Source organism: Cnephaeus nilssonii, assembly GCF_951640355.1.
Source record: "Cnephaeus nilssonii genome assembly, chromosome: 11".
Taxonomy (NCBI): Eukaryota; Metazoa; Chordata; class Mammalia; order Chiroptera; family Vespertilionidae; genus Cnephaeus; species Cnephaeus nilssonii.
The window spans coordinates 38566081-38582875 of record NC_137082.1 but is presented as its reverse complement, the minus strand read 5'-3'; the positions used below and the strand labels follow the sequence as shown (position 1 = coordinate 38582875).

The 16795-nt window shown below is 41.2% G+C and overlaps 1 protein-coding gene across 2 annotated transcripts in view; it reads left to right on the top strand.

The window, feature by feature from the left end:
- Window positions 1-16795, top strand: part of TTI1 (TELO2 interacting protein 1) — a 45772-nt gene that overhangs the window by 12271 nt on the left and 16706 nt on the right. The window contains exons 2-5 of one of the 2 annotated variants that reach the window (XM_079783647.1): window positions 4497-4598; window positions 6741-9068; window positions 13257-13463; window positions 16050-16198. In XM_079783647.1, the coding sequence (XP_079639773.1) occupies window positions 6770-9068; window positions 13257-13463; window positions 16050-16198 (2655 nt within the window). In that variant the 5' untranslated portion in view covers window positions 4497-4598; window positions 6741-6769. The remainder of the gene's footprint in view (window positions 1-4496; window positions 4599-6740; window positions 9069-13256; window positions 13464-16049; window positions 16199-16795) is intronic. The other variant, XM_079783646.1, reaches the window with a different exon arrangement.

Here is a 16795-nt window from a genome sequence, read left to right as displayed (position 1 = left end):
TCTTTTAGTTGTATTTTTGAAATTGTTGTGCGAGGCTGCAGATTAGGTGTTTACCTATGCCGCCATCTTGGTTTCTCCGGTATATAATGGTATTTTATTGTGGTTTTAAATTGTGTTTTCCTGACTAATGATGTTGAATGTCTTTTCATATGTTTATTTGCCATTTTGGATATCCTCTTTTGTGACATGTCTGTTCAAGTCCTTTTCCATGTTGGACTGTCTTTCTCTTTTCTCTTTTTTTGTTTGGTTTTTGGTGTGTGTGTGTGTTGGGAGGGTGGGGGATGTTTTTAAGAGAAGGGGAAGAACGCACTGGATGCCCTTTTTCTTAATGATTTATTTTTAAAATATATATTTAGAAAAGATATTTTATATTATAAATATGAATATTTTGTCAGAAATCTAGGAAATAATCTTACCTCTCTGTATGGGTCTTTTCCCTCTCTTGGTGTCTTTTGATGAACACAAGTTCTTAATTTTAATGTAGTCGAATTTATCCTTTTTTTTTTTTTTAAGGGTCAGCACTTTTCTGTATCCTGTTTAAAAAATCTTTGCCTACTCCAAGATCACAAAGATATTTTTTCTATTTTCTTTGGAAAGCTTTATTGTTTTATATTTTACACTTAAATTTGGTGTGAGATGAAATCAAGACATAATATATTTTTTCATATGGACAGCCAAGTGACACAGCACCTTTAATTTAAAAGACCATTCTTTTCCCCCAGTTCATTTTAGTATCACCTGAATCAGGTATGTGAATATATGGACTCTTTTATATTTGGGGGCTATTTCTGGACCCTTTTCTGTTCAACTAATCTGTTTGTCTTTCTTTATGCCAATAACACACTATACTGTCTTTAATTATTATACCTTTACAGTAAATCTTGAAATCAGATGATGTCAGAACTTACAGAACCACAACTTACCAATTTAATTCTTTTTTTTTTTTTCAAGATTGCCATTGCTATTCTAGATGCTTTGCATTCCCATATAAATTTGAGAATCATCTAGTTACTTTGTACAAAAATCCTGATGGTTTTGATTGGGGTTATGTTGACTCTACACCAAGCATGTCAAACTCGCGGCTCGCAGGCCACATGCGGCCCACAATGAATATTTTTGCGGCTTAACCAATATAACAGTATGTAAGAAACGTTTTAATAAAAATTCCGTAGCTTAATCTTTACAATATCCTGTTATGCATAATTATTAATAATGAACTACAACGTTCACTAATGACTGATTACTATAATCGTGTTGCATTTATTTCCCTTACGCACAGGCACAACACTAATTTCTCTCCACTAATACTAGCAGCAAATATTTTAGCAGCTGAATGCCACATCATTAGTCTTATACTGAATTGTTTGGTGTGTGCAACAGGAAATATTTCTCTTTCTTCAGAACAAGAAAAATAGGTTTATGTGCGTTACGCTTATTAATTTGTGCAGTTATTCAGTGTCTGGTAAGTTAAAGTTCAAGAAAAAGTATTAATTTTTATTAAAATTTTCTATTATCTTATGTTAACAATTATTTATTTCAGCCCTTTGTATTCAGCGTGTCTCTATCGAAATAAACCTACATTTCTATGAAAATTGAAGCTTTTGGGTTTTTTTGCAGCCCACATAAACGTAAACTTTGTTTATTTGGCCTGATAGCCTTTGAGTTTGACATGCTTGCTCTACACCAATGATTCTCATCCAGGGGTGACTTTTGCCCTCCATGGGACATTTGGCAGTGTCTGGAGACATTTTTGGTTGTCGTCCTTGGGGGGTGCTACTGCCATCTGAGGGACAGAGGCCAAAGACACTGCTAAGTGTCTTACCATGGACAGGACAACCCTCCACCAACAAATAATTATCCATCCCCAAATGTCAATAGTGCCTCTGTGGAGAAACTGAATTAATATCACTGTTTCATTAGGGTTTCTGCCTACCATCTTACTACTTGTTTTCTGTTTGACCCACTAGTTTTGCTTCTGTTTGGTTTTTTGGTTTTTTGGTTTTTTACCCTTTTTGGTGGGGATAAATTAATAATATTTGTTATCTCATGTTTACTGATCTCTGAAGTTGCTAGGCATATATTTTACAGGTTTGGTGTGGGGTTTTTTTGGAGCTTATTCTATAGATTTTATCATGCATTCCTGACATATTATAGTCTAATGCAAATTATTTTACCACTTCCTGATACTGCTAGATTCTTAATATGCTTAATTTCTTACATACTCCCCATACCCCTTTTGTGCATTATTGTCTTGCATTTTGGAGATATATATATATATATATATATATATATATATATATATATATATATATATATTACAAAAGACATAATAATTATTGTTTTGTATAGTAAATACTCTTTTATATTGATCTATTATATTGTTATTTATTCCTTCTACATATCCATGTTTCTCTTTAGGTTCATTTTCTCCCTTTATTTTTTCCTTTATTGTGGACCTGATAGCAAGAATTCAGTTTTTGTTTGTCTAAAACATCTTTTTCAGTTTTGAACGATGTTTTATAGGATATAAAATTCAAGATTTGTAGTTATTTCAGCACTTTAAAGATGTCATTCTATTGTCTTTGGGATTTTATCATTTCTGTTGAGAAGTTGTCTGTTGATTTATTGCTCCATTACTTTTAAGAGTTTTCTCTATATTTTTGGTTTTCAGCATTTTTACTGTGAGGTAGCTATGTGTATTTCTTTCTCATTGTATTATGAACTTGAGGTTTGCTGAGCTTCTTGAATCTGTGGGTTGATATCTTTCATTTGTTTGAACATTTCTTAGTCATTTCTCACCCAGCCTTCCCCCAGAAGTCATATATTTTGAGATCCCTGAAGACTGCAGTCTTGTCCCTCCACTGAGCCATGCCATAATCCTGAGCTCATGTCCAGGATCAGCAAATGCACCATGGGGGCAAAGGGGCCGGGGAGTAGCTCCTGATTATTGACTCACTCTGAACATTTCCCTCAATGAGAGTATTGGTCTATCGTGTTGCTTCCACAACTATTTGATGCTTTAATAAATGATTTTTGGAATTTATTTAGCATTTTTTCTAGTTGTTGGCAGGAATATTGGCCTGCCACACCCTAATATCTCGTATTTGAATGCAGAATATGTACCGCTGAAGTATGTAAGACAGACATATAGAGAATAATACAGCATGCTAAATACTATAATAACGGTGCTTACAGTGTTAGAACCAAGAAGGCAAACGTGAAATAGCATTACCTGTGTGGGAAATTGCAAGTTTTATAACTTTACATGGTTACAGTTTCAAGTTCAATGGGTGAAGCAATAGAGATGGAGTCAGGGAGATAGATAGGTGCCTGTGTGCCATGGTAAATAAGTGTTTTTACTTTCAGCAGGCTACGGAGAGCAGTTGAAGAATTTTAAGCATGGAGAAAGGTGATCAGATTTTTGTTTAGAATGATTACTTACATGTCATCATGAAATGTGGGCTCAAGAAGGACAGGCACACAAGGCAGGCAGCCAGAGAGGAAATCGCTATGGTCAGTCCAACATTAAATAAATGATGATCATCAACTTATTTGAAGGATGTTGAAGGGGTAGAATTGATGAAACTTAAGGGAATAGTGGAATTAAGAAAGCAGAAAGCCTAAGGTTGCTAGCTCAGGTGAGGACCATCAGTCATAAAGAGAATACAGACGAAATAGCAGAGAAGTAGTTTTAGACATATTGCGTGTTCCCACTTCATTAGCTCTATTACAGTTTTTGTCATATAATCCAAGAACATAGTTCAGGGCACCCAAGGTTATCTTCTTGAAACTCCTGAGATGAATAGGAGCAATGCAGAGCCCAGGTCATTGCCTTCACCCCACTTTAATTAGACCCTCTGATTTTATCTGTTTTGCATGCTGAGCTTCCATTTAAACATTTTATTTGAAGAAAGTTTCCCATGCCAAAAGAAAAAAAATTTTTGAGCAATAGTCTCTTTTTCATTCACCTTCCCATTTTAGGTCTCTGTTTCATTTTTGTTTGAATGAAGTTCTTTTTCAGTTATCTTCCTCTTTCAGGTATACGGATGATAATCCTCTCTCAATCCTTACATATGGTTTTTTCACCTTCCCTGGTGACTATCTTGCCTGTTTATGGGGGTGGGAGAGGGGCACAATTCTTTGCAGTTCTACTGTCTTCTAGTATCCACTGATGTAAAGGAGAAATTCAAAGGCAGCGCTATTTGTTGTTTCTTCCTGAAAGCATATATGATTTTTCTCTTTATTTTTTAGTGTACAGGAATTTTACCAGAATGTGACTAGGTGTGTATCCTTCTGTCTTTTCGGTCTCCATATAAATCTTTTTTTTTGTACCTCAGAGAAATGTTTCTGTTATTTATTTGTTTTAGCTCCTCCATCTGTTCCTTTTTTCCCTTCCAGAATTCCCAGCTATTTACATGTTAGTTCTCCCAGATCTGTCCTCCAGGTCTCACAATTTTCTTTTTTTCTTTTAATATATTTTGTTGCTTTTTTTACAGAGAGGAAGGGAGAGGGATGGAGAGTTAGAAACATCGATGAGAGAGAAACATCGATCAGATGCCTCCTGCACACCTCCTACTGGGGATGTGCCCACAACCAAGGTACATGCCCTTGACCGGAATCAAACCTGGGACCTTTCAGTTCGCAGGCCGACACTCTATCCACTGAGCCAAACCGGTTAGGGCTAGGTCTCACAATTTTCATCTCTTTGTATTTCTGCTCAGAGTTTTAAGATAACTACTTGATCTTCCTGGCCACTATTTGGGTCTCAGCAATTAGCCATCTTTTTTATTTCCCCCATCAATTACGCTGTATGTGTGTGTAAAATCATGTTTGGAAACTCTAAGAAATACCTTTTGTCTTGTAATTGAACTTCCTTTTTGGTCTTATTATTTTTCAAATTTTTATATGTCTCCTTTAGTGGTTCTGTTAATCTAAGATTCACCACCTCAGGGTGCTATTATTTCCTTTTCCTACTTCTGACAGCTAGGTCCCATTAAGTGGTTATCTTCCTTTTCTTCTACTATTTCAACTACCCATGTTTTAGGCAGGGAATGGCAGAGCAGCCTCTGGGTCATCAGTCTGTGAGCCGGTGCCGATGAGATGTCTGTAGTCCCTGGCCAAGCTTTCTGGCATCCACACCTGGCATTTTCCTAGCCTGGGATAGGGAATATATCAGCTTCTTCCCTCCCCTGGCTTCTTGGGGGTCACAGAGACCAGGAAATATACTCCCAAGAAGCCTCACAGAGACCAGCATCACCCTTCCTCGCAGGGGTCCATGGAGCTCTGTGGACCATGCTCTCTCCAGGGTATTAAAGCCTGATTGTTGCCTTGGAGCCCTCTCCTGACCCAGGGAGACAGTTCAGCACCAGCTCTCTGGGCTGAGCAGGTCTTGCCCACAGACACTAAGCATCACTTGCCTGCCAGTCCTAGTCACTGGGGCTCAATAGAGTTCACAGGATTGGAGATGGGGAGAGGCAGCAGAGACACTTTCTTGTCATCATCTGTTCAGAACCCCCCAGCAAGTAGAGCCAAAAAATATATAACTAAATAGTGAGAGATACACCACTAGACTAGGTGGTCTCTAAGCTTTCGTCCAATGCCAGCATTTTACAGTTGTACGCATTTATGGTCTCCAGTTTCAGCTCAGTCCTCAGTACTCTTGGGCCACACTTTTATGTCTTCCCAGCATGCTCTGCTTCCCCGAAGGGAATATTTGAGACTTTTATTTCTCTCCTCAAGCCCTCTGCTTACCCTCCTTCTTGTTCACTGTCAGCCCATGACTTTGAATTTCTCCTCACAAAGAAAAGAGACTCTCATATTATGTTGCTCAGCTCCCTTCGCTTGCCCTTAAACCTGTCTCCTTTCATTGCCTGCATGCCTGCATGCCTGCCATCCATCTTTTCATCCTGCTTGAGTCTCTTTCTCCCATGATTTCTCTAATCATGTGCACTTCTGGTTTTTCCATTTCTCTGGCCACTCTTCATTTTGCTTTTGCGTCCAGTCCCACCTAGTTCTGATTCTTCTCCCATGTTACTACTGGCTGCCAGGGGATCTTTTCACTGCATGAAGTTGATCATATCACCCCCTCCTTAAAACCTCGCCATGACAAGAATAGGCAAAACTAATCCATAGTGATAGAAGTCAGAATATGGTAGCTCTGGGCAGGGGAAATCGGAAATGGGAGCTTTCCGGGGTGCTGGAAAGAGTCTGTATCTTGTTTTGGGTAGTGGTTACATGGGTCTCTACATACATAAAAATTCACTGAGCTGTACGTTAAGACTAGAGTATTTTACTGTGTGTATGTTATGCCTCAAGTTAAACACACATACACAAACGTTCAGTGGTTCTCCATTATGATGACAGAGAGTTAGAAACATTGAGTTAAAATCCAAAACTCCTTAGACTAGCCCACAGATTATTTTTCATTCCTCCCTCAACTCTTGGCTCAAGCATCTTCCTGTGAATCCGATCTTGGCTTCCCCAGGGTTAAGACAGATGGGTCTTCCACATTCACTTAGGGCTGTAAGCATAGGCCTATCCTAATTCTTAACCATCTGTGTGTAACTGTCCATCTACTTTGCTCACTAGACTGGGGGCTCCCTGAAAATAGGAACCGTCTCTTCAGTTCCATTGTTCCCCTGGTGCCTTGTGTAGCGACTGGCACATAGACTCCCCTACATGTCTGCTGAATGAGTGAATGCACGTTTACTTTGTATTTGCTTCCTTCCTCCAACCTGCAGGATGTTTCCTCTGTGAGAGAAAGTGCACCATGGCAGTTTTTGACACTCCTGAGGAGGCCTTTGGCATCTTACGTCCCATCTGCGTTCAGCTGACAAAGACCCAGACAGTGGAGAACGTGGAGCAGCTGCAGGCACAGTTACGGACTGTGAGTGACTCGGCCCTCCAGGAGCTTCAGCAGTACATCCTCTTCCCTCTGCGGTTTACCCTGAAGACCCCAGGTCCCAAAAGGGAGCGCTTGATCCAAAGTGTGGTGGAGTGCCTCACATTTGTCCTCTCCTCAACATGTGTGAAGGAGCAGGAGCTTCTCCAGGAACTCTTTTCAGAGCTCTCCACTTGTCTCTATTCCCCCAGCTCCCAAAAACCCGCCGCTGTGTCAGAGGAGTTGAAATTGGCTGTAATCCAGGGCCTCAGCACATTAATGCACTCGGCCTATGGGGACATCATTCTGACTTTTTATGAGCCCTCCATTCTGCCTCGTTTAGGATTTGCTGTATCTTTGCTGTTAGGCCTAGCAGAACAGGAGAAGTCAAAGCAAATTAAAATCGCTGCCTTAAAGTGTTTACAGGTTCTCCTCTTGCAGTGTGATTGTGATGACCATCCGAGGTCCTTGGATGAGCTTGAGCAAAAGCAGCTGGGGGACTTGTTTGCTTCCTTTTTACCTGGAATCTCAACGGCACTGACCAGGGTTATCACAGGAGACTTTAAACAAGGGCACAGCATTGTCGTATCTTCCCTAAAGATCTTTTACAGGACAGTGGGCTTCATCATGGCTGACGAACAGCTCAAAAGAATCTCAGAGGTCCAAGCAAGGCCGATGGTGGAGCACAGAGTAGCACAGCTGATGGTTCACAGGGAAGCCGAGTGGATAAAAAATACTGGCGACAAGTTGACTATCCTTATTAAGAAGATCACTGAGTGTGCTTCAGTTCACCCACACTGGAAGGTGAGGCTGGAGCTGATAGAACTTGTTGAGGCCCTTCTTTGGAAGTGTAGTCAGTCACTGGTCGAATCGGCTGGACTCCTTCTGAAGGCTTTGGTGGGTCTGTTAAATGATGAGAGTCCTGAAGTCCAAGCCCAGTGCAATAAAGTTCTGAGACATTTTGCAGATCAGAAAGTAGTGGTGGGCAGCAGAGCCTTTGCTGACATCTTGTCAGAAAACCTACATTCCCTCGCCACCTCTCTTCCCCGCCTAATGAACTCCCAGGATGATCAGGGCAAAGTCTCTACTCTTTCCTTATTACTCGGTTATCTGAAACTCTTGGGCCCCAAAGTGAACTTTGTCCTCAACTCTGTGGCCCACCTCCAGCGCCTTGCCAAAGCGCTTATCCAAGTTCTAGAATTAGACGTGGCTGACATCAAAATTGTGGAAGAGCGGCGCTGGAATTCTGATCATCTGAGTGCTTCTCCAAAGACAGCCACAGGGCCGTGGAGTCAAATTCAGAGGAGATACTTCCGCTTCTTTACTGATGAGAGGATTTTCCTGCTCTTGCAGCAGGTCTGTCAGCTTCTTGGTTTTTATGGGAATCTCCATTTGCTTGTGGATCACTTTATGGACCTGTACCATGAATCCGTGGTTTACCGAAAGCAAGCCGCCATGATCCTTAATGAACTGGTTGCAGGGGCTGTTGGGCTGGAAGTGGAAAACCTTCATGAAAAACATATTAAAACAAGCCCAGAGGAACTGAGAGAGATCGTGACATCTCTACTTGAAGAATACACGAGCCATGAAAACTGGTATTTGGCCACTTGTATTGAAGCTGAAGAAATGGGAGAGGAGCTAACTATGAAGCAGTCAGGCCTCCAGGCCATCACATCTGGTCCGCACACCTGCCAAGTTACATCTTTTCCAGCCTTCTCAAAGCCAAGTCCCACTATCTGCTCCATGAACAGCAACATCTGGCAAATATGCATCCAGTTGGAAGGGATCGGCCACTTTGCATATGCACTAGGAACAGACTTCCGTTTGCTCTTGATGTCAGCCCTCTATCCAGTCCTGGAGAAGGCTGGAGACCAAACCCTGCTCATTAGCCAGGCAGCTACCAGTGCCATGATGGACATTTGCCATGCTTGTGGCTACGACTCCCTACAGCAACTGATCAACCAAAATTCAGACTATTTGGTGAATGGGATCTCTTTAAATCTGCGTCATCTGTCTCTGCACCCCCATACCCCAAAGGTCTTGGAAGTCATGCTGAGGAACTCTGATGCTAGCCTGCTTCCTTTGGTGGCAGATGTGGTTCAAGATGTCTTGGCCACCCTGGACCAATTTTACGATAAGAGGGCCACTTCCTTTGTCAGTGTTCTACACGCCCTGCTGGCAGCATTAGGTACATTGAGAGCCCTTTTTAATGGTGTTTGTGGGGGAGGACTAGTATCCTTATTTGCTTAACCTTATTTTTTTCTTTCTTTGTGGTTATGCTGTGGAGGACATTATTTGAATATTATTTGAATTTGCCCAGTTCCACACATTATGGTCACATACTTTTAATAATCTCTACCATCTATTGAGCTCCTGCTCTGTGCTGGGGACATGAACCCTGCAGACTAAATGTAAATATTATTTTTGTTTTGCAGATAAGAACTAAGGTTCAGTGATATCCTACTTAGCCAGGGTCACACAGTTAATAAGGAGAAAAACCAGGATTTGTGATTTTTTTTTTTCTTTTCAATATACCAAGCTGCTCCTAGCAATACTTAAGAATGAGCAGCATCTATGCAATAGCCACATGTAGCTAGTGACTGCCATATTGGACAGAGCAGGTCTAGAAACTTTCTTTTGACATTTTAATTGTATGAGGTGGTTTGAGATTCTCTCCTTCCCTTTGATCCTGTTGGGTGTCTACCAGAGGTGTTAGCCACCATTAAAATGGTAACGTTTTTGGATTATACGAAAAAAAGAATCCCTCAACTGGATAGTCCGTCTTTGAATGAGAAACAACTTTTTTTTTAAATGAACCATATACCTGAGTCCCTTTTATCCAAAGAGCATAGCTCCATGCTTAATTCAGTACTGCTAATAGCCTCCAAAGTAGATGGAAAGGCCACTGACCTCATCAGCTGAGAAAGCCAAGACCGAGTAAGGAAGTTTCTCCCAGAAGGTGAGGAGAAACAAGGACAGTCCTCTGGCCTATAGCTAATACCATTTCCAATGTTCATTCATCCATTCATGAACATTCACATGTAGTGTAAATGTTCTTTTATTCATTCATTCAATAAGGCATGCCTGCCATATGTCAGGCACTGTGCTAAGGAATCAGGATACAGCAGTGAACAAGACGAATAAACTCATGGAGCTTTCCTCCTGCTTCAGGAGGGGTGATAAACAAGTAAACAAATCACTAAACTCATTTAAAAATCTTATAAGCCCTGTGAAGAAACAGGCAACTTAATACAAGAGAGGAACAGGGACGGGCTACTTTGGATAAAAGTAAGTGTTCAAAGAAGGCCTCTCTGAGGAAGTGACACTAAAGCTGAGACCTGAAGACTGAGAAGGGCCCATCAGGCACAGGGAACAGCAGGTGGGAAGGCCTGGAGAGAAGAAAGGGTTTGGAATCTTTGGCGACTAGAAGAGAGGTCATGGTGGAGCGACGGATACAAGGTGAAATTAGAAAGGTGGGGAAGGACGAATCCTGTAGGGCCTTGTAGACCCAGGGGAGGAGTTGAGATTTTATTTTGCATCCACTCGAAAGCCTGTGTACTGCCCTAGTCCCTGGGCTGTCAGTGACCAAGAAGAGCCTAGTCCCTGCCCTCCTGGAAACTACGAGGACGAGCCAACTGCTTGTACATTTTAGACTGTGGCTGACCTCCATGGTCCAAATACACTCCAGACTTCACCCTTTAGTACTTTGGGGAACTTGACTACATATTAATTTGAGATTTAAAAAATATATTAAGAAAAGACCTATTAAATATATCCTCTCAGGAGCTATCTCAATTTGGACCTTGGAAATTGAATTGCCTTGGAGTGTTAATGTCTTCGGTCATCTCAGGGAGGAATTCTGTATAGCAATTTTTTTTTAATTGAACTAGAGGAGGAGGGCGTCTCCATTGCAGAGAGGAAAATCAGTGTGGGTAAGGTTGACTTGAGAGCATCTTAGGAAAAGAAGCACAACTGGGGCTAGCTTTTCTGAAACTGAGATAACCCAGAGTACACTTTCATTCTGAACAGTAAGCAGTCCTGAGGTGGAATTGATCAGTCACACAATTATCAGAGTAGCACTAGATGCTGGCATTTCTGTTTTGTCATCCAGTTGTCCAACTGATGGGCAGTCTTTTAAGATGGGAGTGGAAGTGTGGTCGCAAGGAACTTCCTAAAGGTCCTAAAGAAACAAGGACATTTTTTAGGAAACTGAGTTACCATAAACACAGGGTTTCATAAGCATCAACTAAAAAGCATTAGGTACCACAGGGAGGACAAGAGCCATATCAGTTAAATTACTCCTAAGCACCAACTATTGGTTGGCTGATTATTTATTCATAACAAAACAAGGCTTTGAAAGCATCCGTGTCACATGCCTCAGCACTTGGAGATTTGCCACATCTGTACATGCAGAGCTGCCACATTGTTTTGATGGTTGCATAATATTCTATTGTATGGCTGCATCATTATTTAAGCATTCTTTCTTGGTGTACATTTTGGTTGTTTCCAATCTTTGGCCACCACAAAAAAAAAATGCTGCAATGAATATCTTCATAGGTCATTTTGAGCATGGGTAAGTATATCAGTAGGGTAAGCTTCCTAAGACAAATGCTGGCTTAGAGTATTACATTTAAATTTTGGGTAGAGTACCAAATTGCTCTCCAAAGAGTTCATGCCAATTTAAACTCCCATCAGCGATGTATGAGTGCCAATTTTGCCACGCCCTCACCCACACTATATATTACCCAGCTTTTTGATCTTTGCTAATCTAATAGGAGAAAAATAGCACCTTATTATAGTTTAATTTGCATTAGGAGTGAGGTGGAGTTTCATTTCATATGTTGAAAAGCCATTTGTGAGCAAAGACTTCTTAATGTCTGGCACTAGACTTAAATCTAGAAAATAATCTTCATAACTGGTCTGCTTTTAGCAGTGTGAATGCTGTGTCCTAACTCGTTGGGAATGCAGTCCCTTACGGTACATCATGGGCCTGATTTGTGTCTGGGGATGAGGCATTGAAGAAATGTCATAATCGGCCCCTCCATATAGGAACTTCCAGATTGAAGGCTCTCATCTCCAGCATTTGCTCTCTGCTCCTCCCAGTTGCCTGACCTGGCACCTCCACCTGCTGTTGCTCTGCTCTGTGCAGATGCTCCTTGATGGAGAGGAGATTAGCAAGTGCTAAAGGTTATCAGAGACCTTTTCCCTGCTGCCTTGCACAAGGAGAGTGAAAATTCAGGCTAAAGGCTTTTCTTGTTGTTCTTTCACTCTTTAAGTATTAAGAGCCTTTTTGAAATGAAGTCCCAGGGTTGAAATTAGAGCTGCTCTGGTCAAAGAAGGGCTAGAAACCCTGGGCCCACCCTGGTTAGCCTGCTGTCTCTTGACCTCCCTGTTGTGACCCAGAGATACGTATGCAGAGCCCTAGGGTTCCTCAAGGCACAGTTTGAAAAATCACTGGTTCCGTGATGTTTAAGGCTTATTCTCTGATGACACATCAGAAGTATGGAAGCATCACTGAAGAAGAAAAGGATGTAGAAGGAAATAGCAGCTTTTGGAAGCATTTTATGTCAGAAATACTAGTACAGATGTGAGCCTGTATTCATTCTCAAGGTTCCATAGAGCCTGTCTTTTGCTAATGAGTAGTGTCTCCTGTACTCGGAATTGTCACTGTGTTCTCCAATCTAGTGTATTTATTCATTCGGCATATACTTTTGAGTTCCCATTCTGTGCTGGGCACGTTGGATTTCCAGTGGTGATCAATGGGTCATAGAGTCTAATGGGAGATTCAGATACTAAACAGTACACACAAATAAATATAATTATAAATCATGATGAACTGCTATGAAAGCAGAGAACATGGTGCTACATAAGACAACATAGAAGGGACCTAAGTTAGATTGGGGGGTCAAGGGATTGCATTAGTGGCCAAGTTATATTTGTATCAAAACATGAAAAGTGTGTTGGCATGGGGGTGAAATATTCCAGACAGCACGAACAGTATATTCAAAAGTCCTAAGACACGAAAACAGTTGGCACATTGGAGAACTAGAAGATGGTACAGCAACTGGGAGTGGTTAGGAGATGAGGTTAGAGAAAAAGGTAGGGCCGGGATCATGCAGGGGCCATGCAGACCATGGCAAAGAGCTTATCCTATATAATAAAAGGCTAATATGCAAATTGTCCCCTCCACTGGAACTCAACCAGGGGGTGAGGCCAGCTGGCCAACCTCCCTTGCACCCTCCCCCCAGCCCCATCCACCCGATCGGGATGGGCTGGCTGGACCCCACCCATGCACGAATTTGTGCACTGGGCCTCTAGTTCTACTTATAAGTATTAATGACTATTGTCAGTGACCATTCTAACACTTTATTTACAGCCCAGTGGTTCCCAGACACAAGTGATCTTGGGCAACTCCAAGAACAAAGTACAGGGGAGGAGGGAAGTCATTTGAGCCAAAGATCAACAACTCTTCAGGACAGACTTGAGAACATCACCACAGCCGAAGACATTGAACAGTTTTTGCTGAACTACCTCAAGGAAAAGGATGTGGCAGATGGAAATGTCTCAGAGTTTGATGAGGAAGGTAAGTATAATTTATTTGGGCTCAGCCGGTTTTTTCTTTTTGAAGCAGATTATTGTGAAAACAATGAAAGGTTATTATAGAAGGTTTGGAGATTTAAAAAAATCACTCATAACGCCATTATGCTAACATAGGCTTTCTCACTTTTTGTATAATCTTTTTCCATTCTTTTTTGTTGCAAACCTATTTTTATATGGTTGCAGCCTATTTAAATGCAGTATGCCCTTTTTGCATTTAGTTTTATAATAAGGAACTCTCCATGTTGCTGTAGAGTTTTAATAATTAATGTTTTAATAGCTGCTACTAAGTATCCATTTCCCTGTGGGAAGTTTAGGGTTGCTTCTAGCTTTTCACTCTAATAAATAGAGCTACAGCGGATGATTCTGTGCATGTGACCTTTTCCTTCTTTTTGCAAATTTCTTTGTAAATCCCAGAAGTGGGATTTCTGGGTCAAGGATATGAACATTATTTTATGCTTGCCAAATTGCCTTCCAGAAAGGTTGTATCAATTTACACTTTCCCTTCAGCAGTGCAGTATTAATACTGGTTTCACCACAATCTTGCCAACATTGGCTATCACCAGTTTTACTTCTTACTAAATTTAAATGGTTCTTGTTATTTTACTTTGCATTCTCTGATTAGTGGAAAGGTTGAACATCTTTCTCTATGCTTCTTTCCTGAAAATTTCTTTTACTTATGCCCATTGTCTACTTATATGCTTGTCCATTTGTTTATTGGTGGGAGGAAGGTTCAATGTTTTTCTTACCAATTTATATGATAAAGAAGGCAGTTTAGGCTTGCTGAAGCTCTGGCCTGTTGTTTTATTCACAAGCCCAATCTGGAGCTTCAGGTCACAAAGGGATTAATAAATTATTAGAATCTCCTCTGCAAATATAAAATGCCAAGTTATAATGAGCTTGGTGGTCTCAAAAATATCCTAAATCGAACTGAGTCCCAAATAGTTTGTTAGGTTGGAATCGAGCGGCTTTCTTTCTTTCTTTCTTTCTTTCTTTTTTTTTTTTTTTTTTTTTTTTTTTTTTTTTTTTTTTTTTTGCGATTTCTACTCTGAGGCTCTGATGAACTGAAGCCAGCAACAAATTCCTACTAAATAACAGGGCAGCATCACAGGGCCCAAGTAATGATTTATGCAGAATTGAGTCATTGGTTTCCCCAAGGACAGTTTTCTGATCAGAAATCTATCCGTTTTTCTTCTCAGTTTTGTTACTTGAGCCAACCCAATCCTTCTTTTCCTGAACTGCACCTCTCACTCAAACCTGAAGAAGTGGAGGCAGCTTGATCCCTCGTAATCTGGATTTGCCGTTCTTGTTTGAAATCCTAGCAGTGTCAGTGAATCCATTCTTTCACGATTAGGATCTTCTGGGTCTAGTTGATGTTCACTAGGAATAGACTGAATGAATCAAACCTTTCTTCCAGTAACAGAAACACTCACATTTCTCAAGTAATATTCTGCAATAGGTGAATTTCAAACAACAAAGCCTACTCTGGGAAGAAAAGTACAGCCTTATCATTCCTATAATTATCATTCATCAAGTACACACCACACACTTGGCATTATGAAGAATGTTTGGCTCAATGCTGTTTGACATGCGTTTTTTGTTTTAACCACAATAAAACCACCTTGAGTTTCTGAGGTCCCTTTCTCCAAGAAATCCAAGCATTGTACAAATGCATTTTCATTTATCGCTTCAGCATCTGTTAGAGACAGGTGTGGCCTCTACTGTAAGATTCTGTTTTCCAGCAGAGGAAACTGAAATGGGAAAAAGTTAAGGGAGCCATGCTCAGCTTAATGGAGATGAGCACAGCTGGTAATGGGGGAGAGGCTGGAGGCTGTAAGTAAATAGAGGGAACTTTTTCAGGGTAGGGATTTTGACCTGGTTTTCAGGAAGCTCTCGAGTCTTTTTGTTGTGAAGATCAAAAGATTTTAAAGGCTGGTGGCGAAGACAGACATATACCCCCTTTGGTCAAAAGATGAACCAAGAGGAAAGAGGAAAGGACCAGAGGCCATCCAGGGAATGGTGCAGCCTCAGGGCTCCATATTAGAGCCTTGCTCTCTTAGGTTTTTATTGTAAATATTTACTCATGGAAATGTAGAGAAGACCAGAGGTATAGGAAAAAAGTAAAGCTCATCTATTATCTCATGACCCATCTCTGTTCATATTTTGTTGTACTTCCAACTTTATATAAAAATTTCTGTAACAGTGTTCACAATGTGTGCAATTTTGTATCCTGCTTTTCTCTTTTTAACACAATGTTATTTCATAAGCACTTTCCCTTGTCGTTAAAGCCCTTGGTAAACACAAATTTTAGAGCCTTCATAACATGTTATTCTCTGGCTGTCTCAAGATTTATAAAACCATCTCCCCTGAGTGGACATGGAGGGTTTCCCCCATTTTTAGCTGATACAGTTAATGCTTTGGTGAATATCTTAACTCATATCTTGACCCAAATTTAACACGGTTTCCTTAGGATCAGTTTCTAGACATTTGCCCTCATAAGTCCTGTTTCTGACCTGAGGTTGGGAGATCAAGTTAAGTTGGGCATTGCTCATAAAATACTGTCTTTTTCCAGAGGAGCAGTCAGAACCTCCCAAGGTGGAGGAGAATGACTCCGGTCCCCATGTGGAGCCCCCACTGCCATTGCAGATCCAAATAGCCACAGACGTGATGGAGCGCTGCATCCACTTGTTGTCAGATAAAAACCTGAAAATCCGCTTGAAGGTCAGTGTGCAGCCCTTTCCTGCATTCCCTAAGGCGTGGTGTGGTTGGCAGCAGCTACAGGGATGAGCAAGTAGCTGCCCTTATCTCCTGGTCCATGTGTGGTGGCCAAGAGAAGCATCAGGAGGAATGTATCTGCGGGGTGACATTCCTAGGTCTTTCTGTATTGGCTCAGATGCCAGAAGGAGCTGAGTCCCCTTTGTGGAATTAAAAACCACAAAGTTTTGGGGAGTCATTGAATTTCCAAGGGGAAGAAAGGCATATGCTTTGGAAAAGATGTCATTTTCTGAGCTGACTTCATGAAAGATGTAGGTTTCAGAACTTTGAAGGAATGGTCATTCTTCCAAGCCTGACGCTGGCCCTTATCTCCATTCTGTTTCTATTTTCATCCCAGGAAAAACACCAGCGCTGTTCTTAATCTTACATCTTCCTTTGCTGGCAGCGTCCCAAGCAGCATCCCGTCAGCAAGGACTTAAACTGTGCAGTTGTGACTCCAACCACAGCACAGTGGGGTGCAGAGGGGTGGGCATTGGGGACAGCGCTTTCAGAGTCATTTGGGGGAAGATCTCAGTATCCAAAGGAAAACAACACAGCCTGCCC